This window comes from Malurus melanocephalus, unplaced genomic scaffold (genome assembly GCF_030028575.1).
Source record: "Malurus melanocephalus ecotype Western Australia unplaced genomic scaffold, MMel_1.1 scaffold_668, whole genome shotgun sequence".
In the NCBI taxonomy this organism is placed as follows: domain Eukaryota; kingdom Metazoa; phylum Chordata; class Aves; order Passeriformes; family Maluridae; genus Malurus; species Malurus melanocephalus.
Window position 1 is genome coordinate 185,971 of NW_026623900.1, and position 24,162 is coordinate 210,132.

The window sequence follows — 24,162 nt, forward strand, 5'->3', positions numbered from 1 at the left end:
ATTTTTCTAATTAAGTGGGATTTTCACACGCAAGAACTTGCCACCGTCTCCTTTCCAGTTTTTGTCAGCTTCCAGTTTCCTTTCCCCCTCTATCAGCTTGGCCAGGAAGCCCAAAGAAATCAAATCTCTAGCTRCCCTTCCATTTGACAGCCTCCTCTTCCCCTGACATTCAGAAATGCTGAGGGGGGAGGTATTTTGAGCTGCACTGAATGCATAGCTGGAAATGCCAAGCCAAACACTGCTGTAATTCTGATGTGTGATGCACAAAGCCCTCTGCTTTGGGAGGTGTTTCAAAATGAAGCACAATGGCCAGTCTAACTCATAACTGTTTATTGTAAATCACTCAAGAGTTTACACATTATTAATGGCAAAATAACACTTTTAAAACACCTGCTGGATGAAAGACAGAATAAAGACAACTCTTTTATATTATATGGCATCATTTGAAAAACAAGAAACAGAACAAAAAAGAAACCATTTTATTTTTTTTCCCCCACTTTTGCATCTTTCCTGAAAATATCTGGGCCTGAGTCTCAGTTATCTGGAGATCCCTGCCTTGCCCAGGGCGTGGGGCTGTGTGGCTGGGAAACAGGCACTCCCTCTCCGAGGGGCAAGGCAGCAACCTTCTTTATAAATGAAAATCATGCCCTCTATCTTCAAAAGTGCTCCAGTGCTGACAGTACAAAGCCTCTCTCCTGCACTGGCTAACATCTAACACAAAGGGCTATATGTCCCATTAAATCCACATGCCTTTTTTTTTTTTATATTTTTTCCTCTTTTTTTTCTTTTTTTATTTTTTTCTCTTTTGGTTAAGCAAGGCAACTGTTAAAATTCAGAAGCTACATAACTGTCTTTATATTTTGCTCAGAAACCAATGGATGTTGCATGCAGCTGAAATATTAGTACAGGCTCTGACTTAGATAAAGGTGAGTTTTCTAAGACCCACTAGTCAAAGGCAGAAAAAGAAATTAAGAGGCCTCTTGTGCAAAAGGAGCTAAAATATGCATGCATCGATGGCCATGACTGATTAGAGTATGACTTAGGTCTCCAAACATTGAAACCGAAGCTTTATTTGGCTTAAGACATGGTTGAGCTCTATCCACTTACAATTACAATGTGAGTGTGACAACAAAGGAGCCATCTCAGTACAGCATCAGTTGGTATTTTGGCCCGTAGAGAGACTAATCCTCAACACAAAAGCCTGCTCAGCAATAAATGGTTTTCATATTTAGCAAAGACAGCGGTGCACTGGGCTGGCTAACAGGGCTAACAAAAAGAAGAAAGCAGGTTTCCAAACTAACATCTGACTAAATTGAGGGTGATTTTTCCCCATGGACATACTGCTTTTCATCGGTGGCGTTGCTGTCCTTTCCMTGAGCATGCAGCTGACACAGCACACTGGGCCCTGCCCCTTCCCCCCAGAAAGATGCACCCCAAAAGCATGTTGGATTAGCAGCAGGAACAAAAACCTCCCCTAACTGCACCTGGAAAGGACAGTTAGTTCCTTCAACCTGCCAACAATTATCAGGAACAAGCAAATTACAACAGATCTCAGACATGAACTACATTGACTAAAATCAAACCTCTCTGCCATTTAACTGCAATATTAAATAATATATAACATTTTTACACTTAATAGTCTTAAGTTTGGACAAAAGACAGCTAATAAAGAAAAAAAAAAGCTGTGGCTGAATCACTTCCCAGGGAACTGATTTCAGCCCAGCTGATCTGAAACAAAAAAAAATCATTTTACCCAGAGGTAAATCCACCACAGGCACGGGGTTGCACGCACACAGCCACCCAGCCACGSGGACAGCAGCGCTGGCACGGCGAAGTGTCACTCCTCAGGCACTGCCGTCCCCAGTCCTTTCCTTGCGAGCCTGGATCATCTCCTTCGGAGCCTGCTTGCGGTCAGTGACCAACCCCAGCCAAAACATGAAGTCAATGAACCAGGTGGTGGGGTTGAACTTGAGGCCCAGCTCGCTGGCTGAGTAGTCAAACGGGAAGGTGTGGTGGTAGTTGTGGAAACCCTCACCTGAAAAACAGAGCGGGAGTTTAAAGACCTCGTGGCTGGCACTTGTATCAGCACAGCAATACACCCAGGTGGGACTGTCCAACACCCTTTTTCCAAGCCTTGCACCTTGTGGAGGTAATGCTCCACCCCAGAGCTCTGGGGCAGACACAGATTCCATTTCAGTGCTCTGGGCTTTCCTCCCCCATAGGACAGGGCACATCCCATGCCTTGTGCTCAGGGAAGGAAACCAGAAGTGCTTCAAGAGGGGAGAGAGACATCCAGCTGGCTAAGAAGTGGGATCACTCATTTCTGCTGAGCAGAAGCTGCTGCTGGGTGCTCACCCCTCCCCTCCCAGAGACCACATGATGCTATTTCAATGAGGGCTTTGCTGCTATTCTACTTTCTACCATTCCACCAGCAGAACAAGGCTCCTCTAGGATGCGTGAGCTGCAGCCTCCTCCACGCCCCAGCTCCAGGCAGCATCCATCTGCAGGCACCCAGAGGGTCAAACAGGGTGGCACAGCACCCCGAGAGCACAGAGCTGTGCCCGGGGCTGTGGCACTCACCGATGGCTCCCAGGGTGACCAGCGTGTTCTGCCGGGGGTTGATGTTCTTGTCGTAGGGGCGGTTGCCGTACATGTGGGCGGCGCTGTTGACCAGCCAGGTGACGTTCAGGGAGATGGTGTACCGCAGGATGGAGGCCAGGAAGTAGGCATTCCACAGGCTCTCGCCCCACAGGTACCACGGCACGAAGGTGGGGATCACAAAGCACATCAGCACGACGGAGCTCTTGTAATACCTGCGGGAGTAACAAGGCAAGAAGGGAAAAAAGGAGCGCAGAGTTAAGACCTGTCTCGTCGGTGCCCGTGTGACAGGTTTAAAATAGACCCCTGCTTTTGTTGGGTCTTCTGGAAGGGATGAGGGATGAGGGAAAACACAGTTTGGATTCAATAAACAGTTATTAAAAATCTGCATTTGAAAGTTTTTCAGATAGGAAGAACTGTCATTTTTGTTTGACAAAAACAAACAGTTTTCAGTTAAAAACCACAGAGGATTGGAAAAATGTTAATATTAGCAGTACTTCTGAAAGGAAAGAAGTTTTCATGAACCTAGTGCTCATCTGTAACACGAGGTAATTTTGATCATCTGCTGTATGAGATAAACCACCCTCTTGCCTTGCAAGTTCTTTGCTTGATATATTTTGTTGTTTGGAGGTTGTGCCTYGCATGCTGGGCTCCAGGAGATCTTCAGCAACCCCAGCCATGGTGGAAAGAGGGCATTCCTCAGCTCTCTCACAGAACTCTATCCCCACTTACCTGAGCTAAGGTCCTCCAAGGAAACAAATTCCCTTTCTTTGCCTTACCAAAGATAACAAATAATTTCCCACTCACATGACTGACTTCTGATAAGGTTTGCAAACCTCATCAAATCAAGGCCAGGGTTTAAGTAGAGCTGGAGGAGAAAAATACTTCCAGTCCAGAAAACTCTTTCCAAGTTCAAAGCCTCTACCACTCTGGGGAAATAGAATAAASTATGAAAACAGCCTATCAGGCACCAATTAAAACTATTCTGCAAGATGAAAGAAGCCCAGACTGAAGYTTTTGATGAAGACATGAAACCTCCCATCTGAACAAGGATCTGAGTGCATTGTCTCCCTTYGACTGAAATACCCACCTCGGAGTGAGAAACCTCCTTACCTGGAGTGCAGGGGAAGCAATGCCTCGACAGACTCTTGGGGAACAGCACTGCTTTCACCTCATGAAAACTTTGTCATGGAGACACTTCACCTGTGAGCTCCTCTCTCACATCACTTGCAGGATTATTGCTCCATTATTCACAGAGGGTAGGTTTTGCTGTCAATTGTGCCTGGAGCAGTACTGTGATTTCAGCTGAAGTGATGTGATTTTTAAACTGACTGAGTGGTGCCTCATCCACAAGTCATCAGCACCACTAAATTCAGCAAAGCTAACGATTTGGCCTTAAAATAAAACRTGACAAGAAGGATTTATTATGATTCTTACTCATCTGATCTGCTAGTTTTTCCACACTGTCAAAAAAAACCCAACACTGCAACCTGGTAGAAAGGAGAAACCCAAATTCTGATTTCCAGATAAGGGYCAAAGTCCTAAATCCAAATCCAGTGCAAAGACATTTGCTAAGACAACTTYCCTGCAGAAAACATACTTCTTCACTGCACAACCTTTGCAGCASAACCAAAGCAGCAGAGCCTAGTTCTCATGGGATGCTGCTGTCTTGGGAAAGGTAACAACCACGAGGAGCTGCAGCAAACTGCAAGGGAGCTGTTACAAACAGGCACTGCCAGCTGAGGAGTCAGTAAAAGCAACCATATGTGGAGGGAAGTATTCCTCACTCCTGGAAGATTTCCATTGCAAGGGTGATTTCTTGCACTAGCAGTAAAAAAATACCTGAWTTTTGGACTCCACTGACTGCTCCCCTCACTCAGAAAATACACAGAAATGGCCTAAAGCAATTTCCCAAAGTGCCTGAGTGAAACGCTTGCAAGCAGAAAGGCTTCTTGCGCCTCAAACATAGGTGCTCACACAGAGCACAAAGGATGCTGCTCAGTTCCCAGCTCTCACAGAGTTTGCAGCAAACTGAACTGGGGCTGTGCTAACCCTCAAGGGAGACAATTAATCCTGGGTAGAATGGCAGCCTTGGGACAGGAGCCACTTGGCCTGCACTGGCCCATGGGGGCCAGACACGACTTTGCAAAGTGAAATGTGCATTTCTGGGTTAAGGCAATTAGTGACTGCAGAGTTTGCTCCCGTTATCAAAGGAGAAGGCCAAAATCCGAGCAACTTCTGTTTTCATAACCAGCCCTGGCTTTTTGGGAAAGCAGAGGGACAAGGACAGGGCTCACTCTTCGTGCCACAAAGCCTGCGAGGACAGTCAGCAAATGTCAGCCACGTGGGAATAGTGGGGGCCAYAGGGAAGGCATCCCAGCACCTGCAGCCAAGGTGGCAGGGGTATTTTGGGGAAGAAAAGGGAAAGACGAAAATAAGGAATGAGCCACAAATAGACCAGCAGGCGGAAGGATCTCTCCACCCCCGCCTCACATCAGGAGCCGGCGCTTTCCTCACACTCACTTTCTTTGGAACCTGACCACAGGGTCGTCCAGCAGGTCGGTGAAATCCAGCTTCCTGCCCTTCTCGATGACGTCGCGGTGCTTGCGCACGAAGAGCCAGCCGATGTGGGAGAAGAAGAAGCCGCGGCGGGCGTTGTGCGGGTCCGCGTCCGTCTCCGAGTACTTGTGGTGCACGCGGTGGTCCCGGCTCCACTCGTAGATGTCGTTCTGCACGGACACAGGGTGGGGTGAGAGGAGAGGGGCCAGGCACTACCCATCTCCAGTCATCCCCCAGCAGTGACAGCAACRAGCACCTCTCTGGTGCTGCCCAAAAAAGGGCCTCTTGGGGGTTACCAGGGTGTGCCCTCGTCTGTATCCTCCCTGGGTATTGCTGTCCCAGTTACCATCATCTGCCTGCCCTGGGGTCAGAGGAWGGGTACACACATGTTTACACCGTTATTTTAAGACTGTGCCATGGGGAATCTTGTGTATTTATTTTCAGGGGACTACTGTACAGAGGCTCTGGGTTCTGGCATCCTCTTTTCTCAGCTGGTTGCAGCTGGTGCCCTCCAGGCACAAACACAGTGCTGAAAATGGGACAGAGCTTGTGGATCACTACAACTACTGTAGTGAACAACATGACACTGARATGCCTTATGGCTGTAAATGGAATCATGTGGATTGCAGGGGGAAGGGATGGACCACAATTTCACACCTGGATCCATAGAGACTTTCTGAGTTCACTCAACCAAAGGGATTTCAGCCTCCCAGTTTGCTCTGCAGGATGTACTGGGCTAAACTGGTGGCTTTTGCAGTGGTGCTGAGCACATTCAGTGTTGGCAAGCACATTCAGCACTTGCCAACCTCAGGCCACACAGTCATCTGTGAATTGAATTGCTCAACACCAGCACTGAAACGTGGAAATGTCAGCTAATGCCCAGATCCACAGGAATGTGAACTTCAATAAGAGAGCTCTTAGCAGAGGGTGCTATTTCCATCTCTGCAGTCAGGGAGGCACCCAGGCAGAAATACCCARGGAAGGAAAGCCTTGGGTTACTTTTAGGAGCTGCACCCACAATCACCAACCACAGCAGCTTTGTTCCCAGCAGAACTGAGCAAACCATTTGTGGTGTCTYTGAAGTCAGAGCAGGACACCACCCACATGGGCACAGGACATACCCAGGACACAGCAAGCTCAGGGTAATGAAAGCTGTGTGTACCTGTGTTCTGAGAGGGAAAAGCCCTGAGCTGAAAACATTGCAGAAATCATTGCTCTTTCTCACATTGCTCTCTCTCATTGTTATCAATGTCTGAGAGAAAGCACTGAGGGGACTCTGGGAACAACTGCAAAGAGCAGCTGAAGAATCCAGCCCAAATGCCTCCACATCTAATTTCAGCTAATTTTGGCAAAAAATGCTCTCTGCCTGCAGGAGCACACCAGGGACAAGCGAGGAGCAGGAGCTCCCAGAAGATCTCTGCTCCAGTGCATTCAGTTGTGCTCAGCCCTTTCCTGTTGCTGTGCAATGAACATAGTGATGCTGGGAGTGGGCTGGGAATGAGGGGGACATTTTTCTGCAGCTCTGACTCATCCAAGCCATTGAGAGGAGGCAGCAAAGATCAGCCCCTTGCCAGTGCTCCAGTGTGTCACACCTTAACTGTCCCACTGCATGAGAAAACAAAGWAAACTGCAAAAAAGCAAAGGAAGTCACCAAAGTCCTCATGAGAAGAAGGGGAGGYCTCTACCTCCCTACAGAGAAACCAAAAGGAACATGAAAACCTCTACACTGCTTCAAGTGGCTTCAGCGGGAGTATCTGTATGACTGGAAAATGTCAACATGAAGTAATTTAAAAATAAAACAGAGTTATGCAGGAAGAACATTTAGAAAAGGTCCTCTTTTCTTAACCAGAAATAATTTTTCAAGTGAGACTATTGATCAGTTTGTCACAAGAGCAGCTGGTAAAGTCATTTGTGGGACAGCAGATAACCAGGAAAAGCAATGATGCTGTGAGAAATCAGCTTGGCTTTTCATGCCACAGCAAATGCCTGCAGACATGGCAAAAAAGCCATGATTCCCCAGATGAAAGGGTTAGGAAGCTGTGAAACAACTGAATTGCATCTAATTAAAAACCACAAAGGCTAAGAGGAAACAAAGGCCGGAGGCCAGAACTGCTGACAATGAACACACCAAGAACTGGAGCACAGCAYGTGTAAATATGCTCTGAGTGTATTAATAGCAACCATTTTTCAGGAACACTTCCCTTTTGATCAGGTTTTGGGTAAACACAGGGGTGAAATCCCTTCCAAGGCACAGAGCACCATGCTGTGACAGTGATGCAGACACGGGGTTTGATCAGCAGGACCCTGAATAAACCTGCAGGCTGAAATGTGCCACCAGGCTGGGCTGTGTTACAGTCCCCCTGTGCTGACACAGATTTGCAGAGATTGTGCCACAGGGATGACACCAGCACAGCCCAGCCAAGGTGCTGGCACTTAAAAACCAGGAGATCAACAAGGCAGGGATTACCTATGTCTGAAACAGATAAGTGACAGCAAGAAGCACAGTCTTGCAAAATTGTGAGAGCTTCATTCTAGATGGAGAGAAGAAACACAGCTCAGCATGCTCTGATCATTAAAAAAAATWAAAAAAAGAAAAATCCATGAGGCAACAGAGCAAAAATGGCTGCATCTGATGGTATTCCAGAGGAGGTACAGCATGTCACAGCCTGGGCAGCATCTAGTTAAAACTCTACAGCCAAGTTTCCTTTCCCTGCCCTTCAAGAACTCTGAATATTTCCTCCTTATTTAGCATCCAGGGGTGCTGTACRYATCTCCAATGCTACCTCTTCCTCCYACAGCCAAGGTGAAGGAGATGGACCTTAAAATTCATCGCTCCCTGTGGGTCTGTGATGGTGGAAACCTTTACAGGTCATGGATGCCGTGGCAATTAGGAGCAGGCTTCAGACAGCTCTAACCCAGAGTGGGCAATTTGGCCTTTCATCTTATTTCTGCTTCGAGGGGCACAGAGGTGGCTCAAAGCTGCTTTGAAGCACTTTCCTGCCTCAGAACCACACCRTGCCCTCAGACAAAAGCMGTGATGAGGCCAAAGCAGCCGGGASCAAAATCCATAGCAACAGGGGAGCRGAATGCAATGAAATCCCCGTGTGCAGACTCGCTGCAAGCAGCTCTACACACTCATTTAAATTACCTGTGAAAGATAAGATCGGCTGTGGAGCAGGGAGACAGCACCAGGGGCTTCTCAAAACTCAAAACCGTTGTTTAACACACTGAACAAAGGACTTGTAAAGCTCTCCAAGGAACCAAGCAGCAGATGGGAAATGGTTCAGAATAAAGGAAGGTTGCAGTCAAAATGGACACATTTCCATTTTCAAGCAAAAGCATTGTGCTCTTTGTAATGTGTAGTGAGGATAAATAATTAATTCTTTCCTTTAAAAAAAATAAAATCTGATAAATGAGCAGTACAGAAGTAGAGAGAGGGATTCTTTTTATTCTCTGGTAAGAAAATAAAAAGCAACCAAGAAGACTGAAGGGAAAAAGCTGAAAACTCAGGGCACAACACATACGTGGTGCTCGGTGCCACAAGGGGTTCTGGCAGCCGGGTTTGGTGAGTTTAATGCCAGTGCAGGTTCCTGTTCTATCCTCACCAGCCAGAGGAGGAACTGAATTCTCACGGAGCAGATCCTGGTTCAGGGATAACTCCTACAACCAGCTGAGTGTTACACAAGTGTTTCTGTGCTCTAGGACTGCCTAGCAGAGCTAGTAACACACTTCTCTGCAAATGTATTTGAATTTGGCTGGTGGAAAACGCTGCCTGAAATAGAGRTAAATTAGGGCTGTGAAAGGATGCTTGCTCTCCTTTCTGGACACAGAGTCTCCAGCTGCCTGGATGAACAGACACTTGGTTACACAGGCACACCCATATCAAGTTGGCCCTCATGAAAGTCTCCATGGTGTCCTGTGAAGTGTGGGGCCTGAGCTGTGCCACAGGTCAGCTGCTGGGGTGCTGAGCCTCTGCTTTGGTCATGTTCTACTTGGTCCTTAAATAAATATTGCTCCTGGTCTATGTGGTGSATATTCCGTGGGTGGGGAGAGGGGCTCTGCACCCCCTGAGCCAGCAGAATGYGTCACAGCAGATAAATGTCTTTCTGTCTTTCTGCCAGCATTGTTTCTTTTCTTTCTTTTACTGTTTCTAAGCTGAGGGGATCCCTGCACAGCAGAGASAGCTGCCTGGAGGCCAAGAATCCAAACAAGCAACACAACCCCACCTGGAAAGCCATGGAGTTAGCTGCAGCCAGGAAGATCCTCAAAGGCAGCTTGGCTTTGTAGGAACGGTGGCTCCAGAGGCGATGTGCGCCAGCTGTCACGCCCAGAGCCGTCATCAGGAAACAGAAATACGCTGAAAGACACAAAAACAAAACACAGGGTGTGCCACGGGGCCAGCTGACATTAACTGTGCTCTCTTGGGTGCAAAGATGCTCCTTGCCCTCCCTGCTGATGCCTGCAGGGTCACTCAGGAGATGAAGAGGTGATGTTCTCAGCCCACCTCTGCCCCACAGACCCTGTGCCTAAGGGGAACAGGCTCCTTTTGCAAGTGCAAAATTAAAACAAGAGTGGATTCAAACAGTAAGAATATCGCAGGACAACTTCAAATTAATTTACGCCATCTGCAGCAATGTGTTGCTTAGCCAACTCCCTGCCACCCTACACASACAGAGATATTTTGGTTAAAACAGCCTATTTCAAACACCTAAACAGAGTTAACAGAACAAATAGGGAAAAGGTGATYCCCAGAAAGGGGTTTTCTGCTTGTGTCTGCACAAGAGTCTGTCCAGCAGGGAACCCTGTTAGACAAGCAGTGGCTAGACAGGAATCCACGGACKGCTTTTCCCACTGTGCAAGGTACAACATTTGTCTTTGCAAAAACAAAATAAATGTTTATGTAGGTGTGTGTCTGCTGTGCCCCTCTGTCAGCTCTCAGCTCACAGTGCTTGAAATTGCAGCATCTGAGAGAAAATATAACAGAAAGATATTTGGGGAAATAACAGTGACCATATTTCATGTTGATTGTCACCCCTGCAGACTGAAGAAGCAAAATGGACCTTTTCCACTCCGCTGGTGGATCCATCAAAAACAGATTTACCCAAACTGCTTCCCATTATGTCCATGGGCAAAATCCCATCACAGCAAACCAAAGCCTTTCTCACAAGATGCAACAGACAGCTGGGGTCACACTGGTCCCAGTAAAGATGATGCCTCTCTAAAACYTGCTTTGGGTGCCATCATTGAAGAAACAATTCTGATTTTCAGCAGGTGAAGTGCCCATGGTACTCCTGGAAAAGGCTCCTTTGTGCAGTTCCACYCAGTGTGCTGAAATTTGTAATGAAATTAAAACTTCTGCCCTCCTGAAGGGAAGTACAGAAATTAACTAAAATCACGCATTCTCTCTGCACATTATCTACAGATTTTGCTGAATTTACAGATTACTCTCAGATCAGTAAAAATGCTGACACCACAACTCCTCCTCACACTCCAGTCTCCACTGCAGTCTTGCAGTTTTTGCATTTGCCTTGTTAGAGCAAGGGTTTGGACTTGGATGAAATCAGGGAAAACCCATCCTGCCATTTTCTGTGTGTGATGTTGAGCTRTGCAGAAACATCACTAAACAAAGCCATCCAAATGACTGCAATKGTGGGAACAGATCTGTGACACACACAACACTGACATTATCCATCCAACAGAAAAATATTAAGGTTAGAGTCCTGAATCATTACAAGAACATATTTTCTGTGGGCTTTATGACTGGTTAACCTCCTGCTCGTCATGGGCTGAAATCTCCCATCTTCAGCAGTTTCTTTGCTTCTTTAAAGCACAGGGGAGCTTTTCGTCCACTTCAAAGAAATAGATCATTTAATTGACCAAGTGCTTCTCAAGGGCATCCATCCATCTTARTCATGAATGATTGCTGAAAGCCAGAATGAAAAATAAATTGATAGAATGAGATTTATGCAACATTAGGGATGATTTTGCTTCCCTTCTCTGTCCAGTGCAAGGAGGAGGCTGTGTGGTAGGTAATATTGGAATATCTGCACTGAACACAGCCTGGGACAACCCTCTCTGGCCCTTTCYAGCCCCCCAGGGACCTGCCAGCCCCAGCCCACTCCTGCAGTGCTCAAGCGATCAAAGAAACAGCTGGGGCTTGTACCCACGCAACATGCCTATTTTTTGGCTTTGCAGAGGAGGAATCATAAGAGCAGGAATCTTCCTAATATAAATCCCRAGGGCTGAAACATCCCCAGAAACAAACAAACAAAATTACTCAGGAGGTTCAGTGTCAGAGCAGAAATAAATCCTGTCAGACAAATGAATAGTTCAGGGACATTAAGTTTTGTGACTCTCACAGCAATTAAGGGTACCCAGAAGTGTTACTCAGCCACTAACTCCCAATGTATAAATAGCCAAGATGACAAATATTTGCCACGTAAGAGGTCTCAAGCTCTCCTTTGCAGAATAAATTAGGATCTCAAACCAAAAATCAGACTACCAACCATTTGATTTTACATTATTAATGCACAGTTACAGTAACTACATGAGAAAAAAAGTCACTACTTGGCTACCTGTCTCATTTTTGGGGGTGGGGGCATGTGAGGGGGTGAACATGTCAATGAAATACAGAAGGATTACAGCCAATTAATAGCAATTCCCTTTTATACTGAAAACAGCCTCTTAGATCTGGAGCTAAATGAGTCTCCTAAGTAATAGAGTAAATAATACTTAYTGCAGAAAAAGTGGGGGGAAATAAAACCACAAAGTACCAATAAACAACCCGGAATTCAAACGATTAATGTTCTATTTCTTTTTAATTCAGTGGGCTAGCTAATGTACAAAGAGRAAACTGGTGAAATAGCCAGATGTGTCCTCTGCACCTTCTACTAAGGTCTGGCAGCAGCAATTCCAACCAGGAGCTCACTGGATAGAGCACAGAACGAGCAAAATGCTTTGAACTGGAGCAGGGGGAGAACCACTTAAAAGACGGAACAGAGAGGAAGAGGGGGGAAGAGAAAACAGCAGGGAAAGCTGAGCACAAGGACAAAAGGGAGAGGCAGWGCACAGGGAGAGGATGCTGGAGAGACAAGACACACGAGGTTAAAGCCCTGTGCAGGCAGGAGCTGGCGGGTTGCTAGGCTTCCAGTGCACCGTGCCTGTGCACAGATGCTATTTATGGGAACACGCCAGAATCAATAGGCAGAAGATTTTTATTCAACATTCTTATTAATGACCTGAAACAAAGGCAAACAGCATACTAATTACAACAGCGGATGGATGGTGCTATATTTGGAGCAGCAGTGAGAGAGCTCAGAAAACAGGGAAGGATCCATGCAGGAACAGGGAAAGTAGGGATCAAAGTAAAGACAAAGCCWAGTAATGTGTTTTGGGGAGGGGTAATTGGAGACAGGGCTCTGCAGTGAGGATGAGAGGCTTGGGGAAGCAGGAGCCTGAAAGAAGGATCACCAACAGTTCATAAAATATTCCCAGCGAGCCGTGTGATAAGGCAGCAAGACATCAGTGTGATTCCGAACAGCAGGCAGAGGTATCATCTCTCTGTCAGACAGGAGCAATGAAAGCTACACCAGGCTAGTCATTTAAAAATGGATGAGAAATCAACAGCATAAAACATTCTGAGCCACCTTTTCAGAACAACTCATTATGCCAGTGTCTGGATTTCCAGAAAACCTTTACTAAGCCCAAAGCCAAACTGTTCTGAAAATCTCAGTGTCCAGGGAACTGGCCTCTTAGGAAGAGATGGGAGATGTTGCCACAGTCTGCCACAGGCATCAGGAAATCATTCTCTGCTCTAAGTGGTTGCTTAAATTGGAGCAGACCTCACCCCCTGAAAATTTCAATTGTGTCTTATGCTGAATATCAAAATTAGATCTTCTCCTGTTTCTGAAACCTGRGACAACATCAGAGTAATATGTATTTACCTTTTGAGAATCCAGCACATTACAGATTAGTCCTGACTTTTATCTGGTTATTAAAACAAACTAATCAACCAAAACAAGATGCTCAACAAGCACTGGGTTTACTCTGTGTACCCGAGTGCTGGCTCCTGAGAGTGTGGAGGTGATGGGACATCCTTGTTCAGCACAGGTGACAAGGAGACACCRTGGGAYAGCARCGTCACCAATGTCACACAGAGCCCRGGGCRATGGAGCAAATCCCAGTTATCTCAGAGGGACAGGAAAACAGGAGCCCCCCGTTCACAATAGCACTGCTGTCAGTGCACAAACCATCTCTGAAACACAGAATAATGTCACACAGCTGCTCCCATGGGGTGGCACACGGAGCCTGGCACCGGCTCACACCCAGTGGCTGTGATCCCTGTGCATGGGTGGCACAGAGAGGAGGGACAGCAGGGCTGGGAGCAGACACTTTGGGACTGGGCAAGTTCTGTGAACCTTTGAGCTTATTTGCATGTTACAGCSTGTCAGAAATGTTTTTCTGGTCCTGATGAAGCCTTGGTTTAAGCCGAGTGATGACACATCTTACAGTGTCACACCCAGTGCCAGGAGCAGGGCAGAAACTCCCAGACCATCAGTGCCTCCCCCATACCAACAATGGGGAAAAACATGTGGGGAGAAAGTGGTCACCCCTTCAAACAAGACAGGTGACAGGCCTTGTGAGATGACAACAGTGCCTCACTTAGCCCCACACCTTCTTCYCACAGGGGGTAGGGGGAGCTGCTATGCAAAGGAGACAAAAGAATTAAAAAATAAATTAAAAATGAAAGAAAAAACAACACAGCCCAGCTATTGCTGCACCAGCACTGCCTGCACAATTCCAGTGGTGTGGACTTCAAGGTGTGGCATTATGCAGAGAGAGTGTGTGAAAGGCAATTAGCAGGGCAAGCAATTACTGGAGGCTGCCCAGAGCTGTTATCACAYTTGCTGTGACCAGGAGGGTGACAGACCTTGGGTCAGGACAGCCACCACAGATCAGGGCTTTGGTTTTACATCTTGCTCTGAGGCCACCAGCCCCATTTCCTCCTATGCTGGCTGCTGTCCCCTCCTGCCACCCTCTGATGCAAAACCAGCCCTCAGAGTTAYTTTGTACGTGCTCAGGGAGCTGCTCCTTGAGTGATGTCTCCACCTTCCAGATTTTGGAAAAAGCTTCGCTCTTCTGYTGCCACCGTTTTGGGGACAGCACTCTGTTCTGGTGGAGGTCCCACCGTTCTGGTCCCACTGCTGGGTCATTCCCAACACTCTGTACCCTACAAGGGCTGACCTGTTCCCAGCCCGACCTGAAGTTACATTGAGCAAATTCATTTTTACAAACACACACTGTGTCTCCAGCAGTCCAAGGACCGGAAGGCGAAATCCCATGAATCTAGCAGGGAGTAGCTTCCCAAGATGTGAATTGTAATCACACTAATGGCAAAGAAAGCACGGCTTTTGCTTGGGAAAATTAACAAATTAGAATTAACAAATGCAAGGGCTGTGCCTCACCTGTAGACATCTGTCACCTCTTCAACAAGAGGGCAGCTGGAGACAGCTGACCTTAAAATAGTGATAATGATGAAGACATCTCATGACACGACACCATTTGGTGAAAATTCTCTCTCCCCAGTAGCCAGCAAAGTCTCAAGCAAGCTGCCAAGAAATTTCCACCTTAGCATAGGCCATTTTTTTCTTCCCTGTATATAAAAGGATACCACAACTTGACTTATTTGTAATAAAAGCACTATTTGAGGGCTAAAAATAACAGGGATGGACATGAAACTTTTGTCAATTTCCACACCAGCATCCTGTGCTTATTCAGTCAGATAAAAATTGCTTGTTAGGGGATTTTACTAACCAAACCAGTCAAACCCAAAGTTTTCCATTACRCTGCAAGAACTGCATGAGAAACACAAACAGCAAGTTGCTCAAGCACAAACATGCAAAGCTGACTGATTGCCATAAATATGTTACACTCCTGTAGCTTCYAGTGGTGATTTTTTCCTTTCTAAAAATTAGATTACATCTGCAAATTCTGCATCTGCTTTTTCCTCCTCACTCTTTGGGTTTTGCTGTTATTCAGTAGCAGATTTAGGACCAAACCAGGGAAAGCACTTCCAGTAGTGCTGAGTGGTGCCCAACTCCATTCCCACTGAAATTCAGGGCAGCACTGCYCCCCATTTCAGCAGCTGCACCATGCCTGGTCTCTTCAGAACTCCTCAGGGATCCTCCACTTCACTRCACACACAGACAGAGGGAAAAGAGTCTCCTCTGATTCAACATCAGGGCTCAGACCAGAAATGCAGCCAATAATTTTGTGGTGCCTGGTACGCTTTTGTATGCTTTCATTAGGTAATGGCAGGTTTGGGSATACATCTTAAAACGCCATGTCTGCCCTCAGAATGGCAAGTTTTSCCACCCCAAACCAGGCCAGCAGCCTCTGGAAAGATCTCAGTTCAAAATGCTGGCTGATGTCACGCTCTGTACCGCGGGAGGGCCGGGGTCAGCACGGAGCATCCTCAGATGAAGATCAGATATCGAGTCCAAATTCACATCTCTGCTGCCAAACTCCAGGGAAACCTTGGAGGCCTCTTCCTCTGCAGCAAAGAGACACCAGGGAGGAGCAACACATCATTTAACCCACAGCACCCCACCAAAAAGAGCCTCGTTTCCTGACCTGGAACTACATTTATTAAGGAGGAAGAAATGTTCGTCTCAGTCCCCAAATYGCTGCCAAGAAGCGATGTTGAATCAGTGCTCTGGCCCTGGGGTCTGTGGGAAGGAAACACTGCTCTGCTGGCCAAGCCTCTGCTCACTGAGYCCTGCTAATTATCAAAGCCTGGCATCAGAAGCTCCTTGGGCTGCATTCAAACGAGAAAATGAGAATTAAAAAGCACCCGGGCCGCCCACCGCACGGGTCACTCCAGCTCTCACGGGGAGCTGTGCTTTCCTGTGGAGACCACACATGTGAAATCTCAGGCCAGAAAGTTTCATCTAAAATTAGATCTCCACATCCCCTGAGCTGCTCTAAATTGAGCCAAGAGAGACAGAGATAAGAGGAAGCACATCAAAGGCAAAGGGGAAGCGGGGTTTCAGAGCTGCAGAGAGGATGATTCCYGATGATGCCCTGCTCCTGCCCCTCTGTGCCGTGGTGGAGCTCCAGGAGAAGCCATCTCTCACATCCCCTTGGCCCTGCCATAACCCGCTCATAAAATCTCTGCCTGCATGCACATGCCTGCGTATGCATTTTCAGGAACATTCCCCAGAGCCAGCACTTTTCGCTGAGCATACAAAAGACTTTATTCCGGTTGGAATAGCAGAAATGTTCATATTGACAACTGCAGCCAGTGTGACATAAATAAAGCCAATAGAGCAACGGGAATCGTGGCTGACAGCAATTATTCCAGCCAAAGCCAGAACTCCCCCAGGAAGGAAATACAGATTCCCTGAACTCACCAGCAAACTGAAGATTGCCTTAAGATGTTGAACAGCTTATAAATATTTTTAGATCAAAAGAGAAGGCTGGAAGATGCTTTGGTTTCTCTGAAATTTTTGATGCTTATGTGTAGCCTGTCTCAGCTCAGCAGGRTCCTGCGTCATCACAAAACCATGGGCAGATTTCACTTCTCTCCCAGTGACCTCACTGCTGTCCTCAATCCGCACGCTGACTCGGGCTCTGGTGGGTTTTAAGTGCTCTATAAATGCCAAGACAGAATTAATGCCAATTTTACCTCTTTTTTCCAAGGGCAGGGTAAAGAAATAGCACTGATCAGCCATCAGCATGGCACCCCAGAGCCCTGCCTTCAGCAGGCAGCTCTGCCCCCAGGAACAGGGTTTTGCTATTGTTTAGTTATTGTTCAACATCCCTGTCCAAAAAGGGACAAAGCCAAAGGTTCTTGCCCTGTKCAGAAGCAGGTCCATGACAGGAGGATGCCCTGCTATGACCCAGTGCCCTCCCAGTGACCACCCAAGCAGGGATCTGATGGGTTTGACTTTTCAGGCTTTCAGAGCCCAGATGATGTTTCCTTCTGYACCACTGCACTTTGCCTGGATGCTTTGTGTCTGCTTCACTCGTATGCTATCAGCTACCACAGCTATTCTTCTCCCTTCCAAAACCAAACAGAGCTCAGAGAAAAATCTCTTGCAAAAAATGGCCTCTTCCAAATTTCACTCCTGGCAGTTTGAGCCTCAGAGCTGAGCTGCAAGCACTAAACCTCATYAAAATTAGAAGGCACAAGCCCCTTGCACCCAGCAGGTCGGTGAGCCAGAGCTGTCAGGTTAGGGGATGGTGCCAGGGCAGAGGAGGAGATCTTTGTCCCCAGTGTGGTGGGCAGGCTGATGCTCCCCAGGGGCACTCACCAGATGTTTGCTSCCCCAATGACTCCTCACTGCATCCTTCCAGCACCAACAGCTCTGYCCCAGCCAGCTCTGCTCCCCCAGTGAGYTCTARKYACCCAGAACATCCTCTGAGGAGCCRCTGTCCAMAAATGTGTCAGGAAAGATCCTCCAGAAATCCCCATCCCCTGGTACTGAGGGTGGCAGGCACACAGGATTCCTGATGCCAGCATCACAAACAGCCCTCCCCTCTTTTTCACATCAGCTTTGCTTTACTTAGCACAGTAATTGTTAATGTTTCAGCTCTCCAGAGGGGCAGCACTTTTTATTGTTAGCCTACATGGTRAAAACAAAATCTGATTACAAGGAATCGCTTGGCTTCAATTATAAAATCAGTGTTAGTTACAAGTGCAACTGTGACTGCAGGGAGGGTAGGTGGAGGGGCAGAGAGSAGGAACCATGCTAAATTCATTACAGGAAACCCCTTGAGACTCCTCCTGCAGAAAAGTCCATCCTGACTCATCCACTGGAACTCCTCAGAGCCTGTATCCTGCCATCCCTGCCTGCACACGTAACCACAGATAAAATGCTGGAGCCAGAAATCCCTGGTGGCTGCCCAGAGCCGCCTGCACCAGCCCAGGGGTTGGGGGCCCATTAAAGAAGGCACTTAATGATTTTGTGGCCTTTGGCCAGGCTTTTGTGTCTGTCACAGCCAGCCCTGGGGGTGCCACAAACCTTCCCTTCAGGGGCTGCTTCACAGGGTGTCGGGGCAGCCCCAACAATCCTGCCAAATTCAGACAGGGATTTCTGCCTTTGCTGGGTCCAGCTGTCATCTCTGTCCTCATCACACAGACACAGAATACTCTGGGTTCTTCTGGCTCGCCTGGAGCAGGGTCCAGAGCAGCGCTTTGTGCTGGGGGAGCACCCCARTGCCCACACACGAACAGATTCCCTGCTCACTCACCCACTGGCCCTGCAGGAGCTCCTCAGGAGAGCCTGGAACCTTCTCCTGACAGCAGCAGGGCCAAAGGGCCAGCACATGGCTCCGGGGCTCAGCACACACAGGGAATTTTGTCCCCTTTCCTCTGTTGKGCTYGCAGTGACCACRAGATGTGCAGCACACRGGACAGAGGGAAACAACAGCCAGARCACCACCAGCACACTGGGGATGGAATCAGGATAAGGAACAAAAACAGGACCTTCAGGAACCATCTCCAGCAACAGCGGAGGGAACACTGGGGAAGGGAACATATCTGGCAGGCAGGAGTGTCCTCAAGAGCGGATCATCTCAGAGCAGGATCCCAGAACAGACCCAGGAACACTCTCAGGTGGATGTATCCCTCCATACCTGTTCCATGAACAGGCGGTGCAGGGAAGTGGTGGAGCCTCTACCCCTGGGTGGATTTAAAAGGTGTGCAGTCGTGGTGCTTAGGGTGTGCTTTAGGGGTGGACTCGGGGCAGTGCAGGCTCATGGTTGGTTTTGGTGACCTTGGCAGTCTTCTCCAAGCCAAGTGACTCGGTGATGCTGCTCCACGTGTGCATGGTGTGAGGGTGTGCTCCCCGACTCTGCCACGGACACGGAGCTCAGACCATTCCAGACCTGTTCCAGCYACCCGCAGCACCAGGGCTCATCCCATTTTTAAGGACAGAAACATAGCTTGAGAAGAGTGTTCTTGTCAGAGATGGTGGGAGYGCAGCCCTCGACACCAGGAGGGAAGGAAGAAGCCAAGAAGGTGGCTATCAAGAGTGACAGCTGTGTGACTGTGCTGTCAAAAGGCCAGGGGAGGCAAAGGCAGGCCAAAACCTCTCTGGAGACAAGAAAGGCTGCTCCCTGTGCAGATGTGCACCTCAGAGATGGAATTACCCCTCTGATGCTCCAGCTCTTCTCCTCTCGTCATCTGATGGACCAGCTGCTGTCTTGAGATGCTGAAAGCATTCTGGAGCTGGGGGCTGATGGACAACAAGGCCAGRCTYCAGCATTCCACAGAAATATCCCARAGCTGCTCCCTGCTCAYGGSTGGGACTGTTCTGGGAGMCAGCAGCAGGAGATCACCCCTGAGAGCAAGGCCAGGCAAGGTCCTTCTGYTCATTAAGCTCTTCCCACCGAGTATCCAGGATAAATGCATTTGTTCCCTGTTTCCTGACCCAAATCSTTGCCTACAGAAACCACCTGGGAATATCCAGGCCACAAAGGGGCAGAACCACACCCCAGAGCGGCAGCAGGAGTGACAGAGAAGTTTCCATCAAACGTCTCCATCTCACTGTGTGTGAAACAGAGACAATATTTCCACTCTCCTTCACCCACGGAGGGGAACYTTAGGAACGGGGATAATTTTATTTACAGCTGCCTGCGCAGGGTTTCCAACGCCGCGTGTGGGAACGGTTTGGGATTAGAACCAGTTAATAAGCAGAAAGCCAGCAGGTGGCACTCAAGAATATCCAAGACTTTGGAATCCTGCAGGACCAATAAAACTTGCACCCGCAGTGCACAACAGCAACCTGTGCCTCGMTACACAGGCGTGTTACCTACCAGGAGGAGAAAGAGGCAACAACCCAAAGCGCCAGGACCACAATTGCTTTAATCTCTATTACTGAAGGCATCCAGGGATCCCAGGCAATGTCCAGGGATCCCAGGTGATCTGTGATTTCTGCGTGGCCACGCTTGTGCAAGTTTTTTTAAGTTGTTTCAGCAGCCTGAAATGAAAGGTTTTAAAGAAAGTAAACAGTTTAATCTTTTTTGTGGCGGCTCTATTTCCCAAAATTAATTTGGCTACTTCAAGCACTTCCTCACAAGCCCTCTGTGAAGACTAAAAAGCAYCTTTTTCCAAACAAAATCTGAGAAAACTATGTGATCCCCCGGATGGAGTCTTTCAGAAGTGATATCGAGCCCACCAAAAGAAACTGCGAGCGGCTGCTAGCAGCAGTGAAACATGCTGGCACTTCTCCCTGTACAAGAATTTCAGAGTTTTTTAGTCTGCTTTCCTAAATCAAACAGATAAACCTCACTGGGACTGCCACAGGGTGGGCCTGGCTGGAGCAAGGATGCACCTGGATCCTTCCTGGATAAGAAGCACCATTTTATGGCACATTACTGTCGCAGGGGCTGAGCCACAGAGTTTCCTCCCAAGTGCCCACTGGAAGGTGGAACGGCATTTCCAGCCCAAGAGAGGACAACAGCAAACCACAGCCACAGCCCCAGCCGGCCACAAGCACCCTCTGCACAAGTTAATTCCCGGGAAATCCACGCTTGGCCCAGCCCCAGCAGCCGTGAGCTGCTCCCACCCTGCTCCAGGTCCTTGCAGGAGCCTGGGGAGGAGGTGATGCCTCCCCTCCCAGCCTCCGAGGGGCTGAGCACCAGGGGGATGGCAGCAAGGCCTTCTCCACATATTCCTGCACGGAACKACACGCCAGGCTGGAAAAGAGCAGGGCAGGAGAGCTCCCAGCGAGCCGGGCTGCTGCGGCAGGGGACATTCCAGATCCCCGAAGCGTGTGTGGCTGTCCCCAGGGCTGCTCGGTGCCTCGCACACACCGTCTGCTGCCTCTCGGGTCAAGGCAGCTGATGGAAAATTTTGACATGAGTAATTTCATTGTTTTTGTTCAGCTTGCACTGAAATCAGATTCCACAGAGACCCCGGGATGGCCCCAAAGCCTGTGTTTTAACCAGCTTATCTGCACATCCCTTGAAAGATAACCCAATTCCCCGTTCTGCCCCAATTGGGATCCCCAGCTCTGCACCACCCGGAGCGCTGTTTGGGATCCTCCAGCTCCACGTGGGGTTCGGGAAGCTGCAGGGGAACGGGAACAGAGGAGCACAGATAATCCCGAGTAAACAACCAGCTGAGCCTTCCTTGGCAGCGCTTCCCCATTGTCTATTATGTRCAGCTGGACAAATGTCAATAAATTACCAATGGAAATGAGCCCTGCCTGCCGAGCAGGCAGCTTGGCTCCAGCAGCTGTTTTCGAGGTGGCACGGTGGCATTTCAGCTCSGCCGGGCAATCAGCGCCGCATCAGCCGCCTCCGGGGGTGGGWGGGAGGGAGGGAGGGAAGGAGGAAAGCGAGCCCGGCACACAGGGAGGGTTTGTACCCGGCCTCCCCCAGGGGAGAGAGCAGCGAGAGGTGCGTGTCTCGGGGGAGGAGAAGGTAAAAAGCCGAGCAGGCAGTGGTGAGTCATGGGAAGCTGTCGGCTCCCTGCCAGCCACCGCGGAGGTCACAGCTAGCACTGCCATCCCACTCCCAGCACACTTGTTCCTGCAGCTTATCCATGGGGGAGCGGTGCTGGGAAACAGAGTGGARCGATGCACGGGATCACTGGGAAGCTTCCCGAGCCCCAGGAAGGCTTGGGAACAGAAAGRAAACCATGGAGGGATGCACGGAGCTGCTCCATCCGCACCCTTGAGCGTACGCACATCCCTGCACTGCCTGACACTACACTCACAGCTGCCACCCAAGTTTGCCAGCCCCGCTCCGAAGGCTGGCTGGCAGCCAGCGCCCACAGAAAGGCAGTCTCACAGCTGATCTGCACAGGGAAGGAGATGTGGAGAGCTGGGAATGGCGAGGGATGTGTCTGATCTGCACTTCTCCCATCCGACACGGCTTTGCTGGTTGGCTCCTTGCACAGCGAAGCGAGGTGGCTTCGTTAACTCCAGCGACAGCCACCCCTTTTTACCTACCCTGAGTCGCTCAGAGGGACCTCAAAACCAGGTCACCAGTGTGACAACAAGCTAATTTATCTGACATATTCTGCAGGAGAGTGTGTATTTTCACCACCTCTGAGGGGAGCAGACCTGGCAGCAGCCAGATGTGAGAGTGGCACGCAGTGTCCAGCTGTCCAGGGGCACTCACTCCCTGCTGTGGAGCCCCTGAAAAAACCACCCACCAAACTCCTGTAAAAACTCTGTGGTCTGCTTCAGGGTGGCTGTTAAAAATAACGAGGTCAAGAAATGAGAGGCTCTCACTTTCAGAAGGAAAGGCATTAAAAGCTGCAAAGTCGTTGAGACCTGTTTATTATTTAGCATCTGTTTAATCTCAGCTAGGAAAAACATACCTCAGAGGATGAAGGGCTGAATGGGTAATTCTGTCCTTTTCCTCCAGCCTCAGGGATTTTTGTAATTAGGCACAGTGAAATCAGAGACGATTTCAAATTGTCTTCTTGGAAAGGCAAAACAGAGAAAGAAAGCCCACCTGCCTGCACACAACAGGACCTTAAAGGGTTGAAAGCAGACCACAGGCTGTGCGTTCTGGCCACACAGCTCCCACAGGCTCTCCTGGTCTCCCTGATCATCAAGCTGTGGCCAAGGTAAACTATGAAATCAGCCTGAACACAACCAGGAATAGGCAGGCRAGAGGAGCAGTGCTTACAGAAGGAAACCGTGCAAAACACAACCACCCCACAAACCTCCTCTGGTCATGAGCACGGCAGTGAGGGATCGTGCAAACCAGGCAGCCCTCCAGGTATCCAGAAACTGAGGATGGTAATTGACTGAAAGATTCATTTCTCAACTGCAAGCACCAACCGTGGTGGTTTTGGGGGGTTTAAGACAGACTGATTATCAAAAGTTGAACCTGTGAAAAACAGATTTAGGTCTTCTTCGTGTGAAAGGAATAAACCTGACTTCTAAAACATTTAGCTGGGTCTTCTGAAGAGTCAGCTCAACACTAACGATGGCAGCCTAACAACACAWATTCCATGTCTGTGAGCTCCTGCAGCAGAGACCCTTTCTCTGTATAAAAGAGTCACAGGCTGATATACTCTCCACTCAGCCAACAGCTCCCYCAAAGCAGCTTTTTTATCCAAWAAATTGCATCAGCTGTAAGCRGCACTCAAGTTCTTACCCTCTTGGYCMCTGAGATTTACGTGACTCAATATACAGAATAGCGATGCTGACATTCACCACCTATTTGGTCTCACAAGCCCTGACAAGCCTCGCACAATACTGCAGTGCTCCTATGTATCATCTTCTCCCAGCATCATTCTCCTGTRGAGAAAAGAGGACCTCACTGTAGAACGGGAGAAAAGACGCTGYATTTCATATTCCCTTTCCCACACCGAACCCTTGGCTTTTCGCGGCTAGCAGGACAGACACTGCAAGCCATCTCCCCTCAGAAAGCACAGCCGGGCTTATTTTCTCTCTGCCAGCACCTTACGGCTCTTCCTCGACTTTTGCATCTTTCCCAAAGAGAAGATGTAACATCATTCCCAAGAAACAACCGACGAGCTGATTTTCTGCTCCAACCCGGAGCAGAAAAACGTGGGTTTTCACAAAGTAACAAGGTGAAACAGCAAAGGGACGGCCAGCGCGTCCTGTCCCAGACCTTTAAACCCAAACATCAACGCCTGACTGGGCTTTTTTAACTAAAAAACCTGATCAATGTAACCGGAGGGAGAGCGCCTCCTGTTTCTACAGCAACCGAGGGCCCGGCGCGGCGCCGGCAATGGCATCCCGGGAGCGGCCGTGGGGGGCTCGGGAACAAAAGCCACCGCTCCGGTAAACAGGGGACGGACCCGGGTGGACCGAGACGCGCTCGCCGCCCCGGGACCCCCCGCCCCCGCCCCACCTGTAGCGCATCCCCGCACTCACCCCAGAGCAGGGTGAGGATGTGCGCCCGCGGCACCAGGCTCAGCGCGTAGACGGCGCCCAGGTGCAGCAGCGCCATGAGCACCACGTTGCGCCAGACGATGGCCTGGCCGCCGCCCGCCGTGCCCGCCGTGCCCTC

At 49.0% G+C, this 24,162-nt stretch overlaps 1 protein-coding gene across 1 annotated transcript in view; it reads right to left on the reverse strand.

The window, feature by feature from the left end:
- Nucleotides 1-315: 315 nt before the first annotated feature.
- Nucleotides 316-24,162, reverse strand: part of SCD5 (stearoyl-CoA desaturase 5) — a 25,152-nt gene continuing 1,305 nt past the window's right edge. The window contains exons 2-6 of the mRNA XM_057383863.1: nt 24,027-24,159; nt 9,384-9,514; nt 5,122-5,327; nt 2,581-2,813; nt 316-2,035 (exon numbers count right to left, since the gene is read on the reverse strand). Coding sequence (XP_057239846.1) covers nt 1,845-2,035; nt 2,581-2,813; nt 5,122-5,327; nt 9,384-9,514; nt 24,027-24,159 — 894 coding nt within the window. The 3' untranslated portion in view covers nt 316-1,844. The remainder of the gene's footprint in view (nt 2,036-2,580; nt 2,814-5,121; nt 5,328-9,383; nt 9,515-24,026; nt 24,160-24,162) is intronic.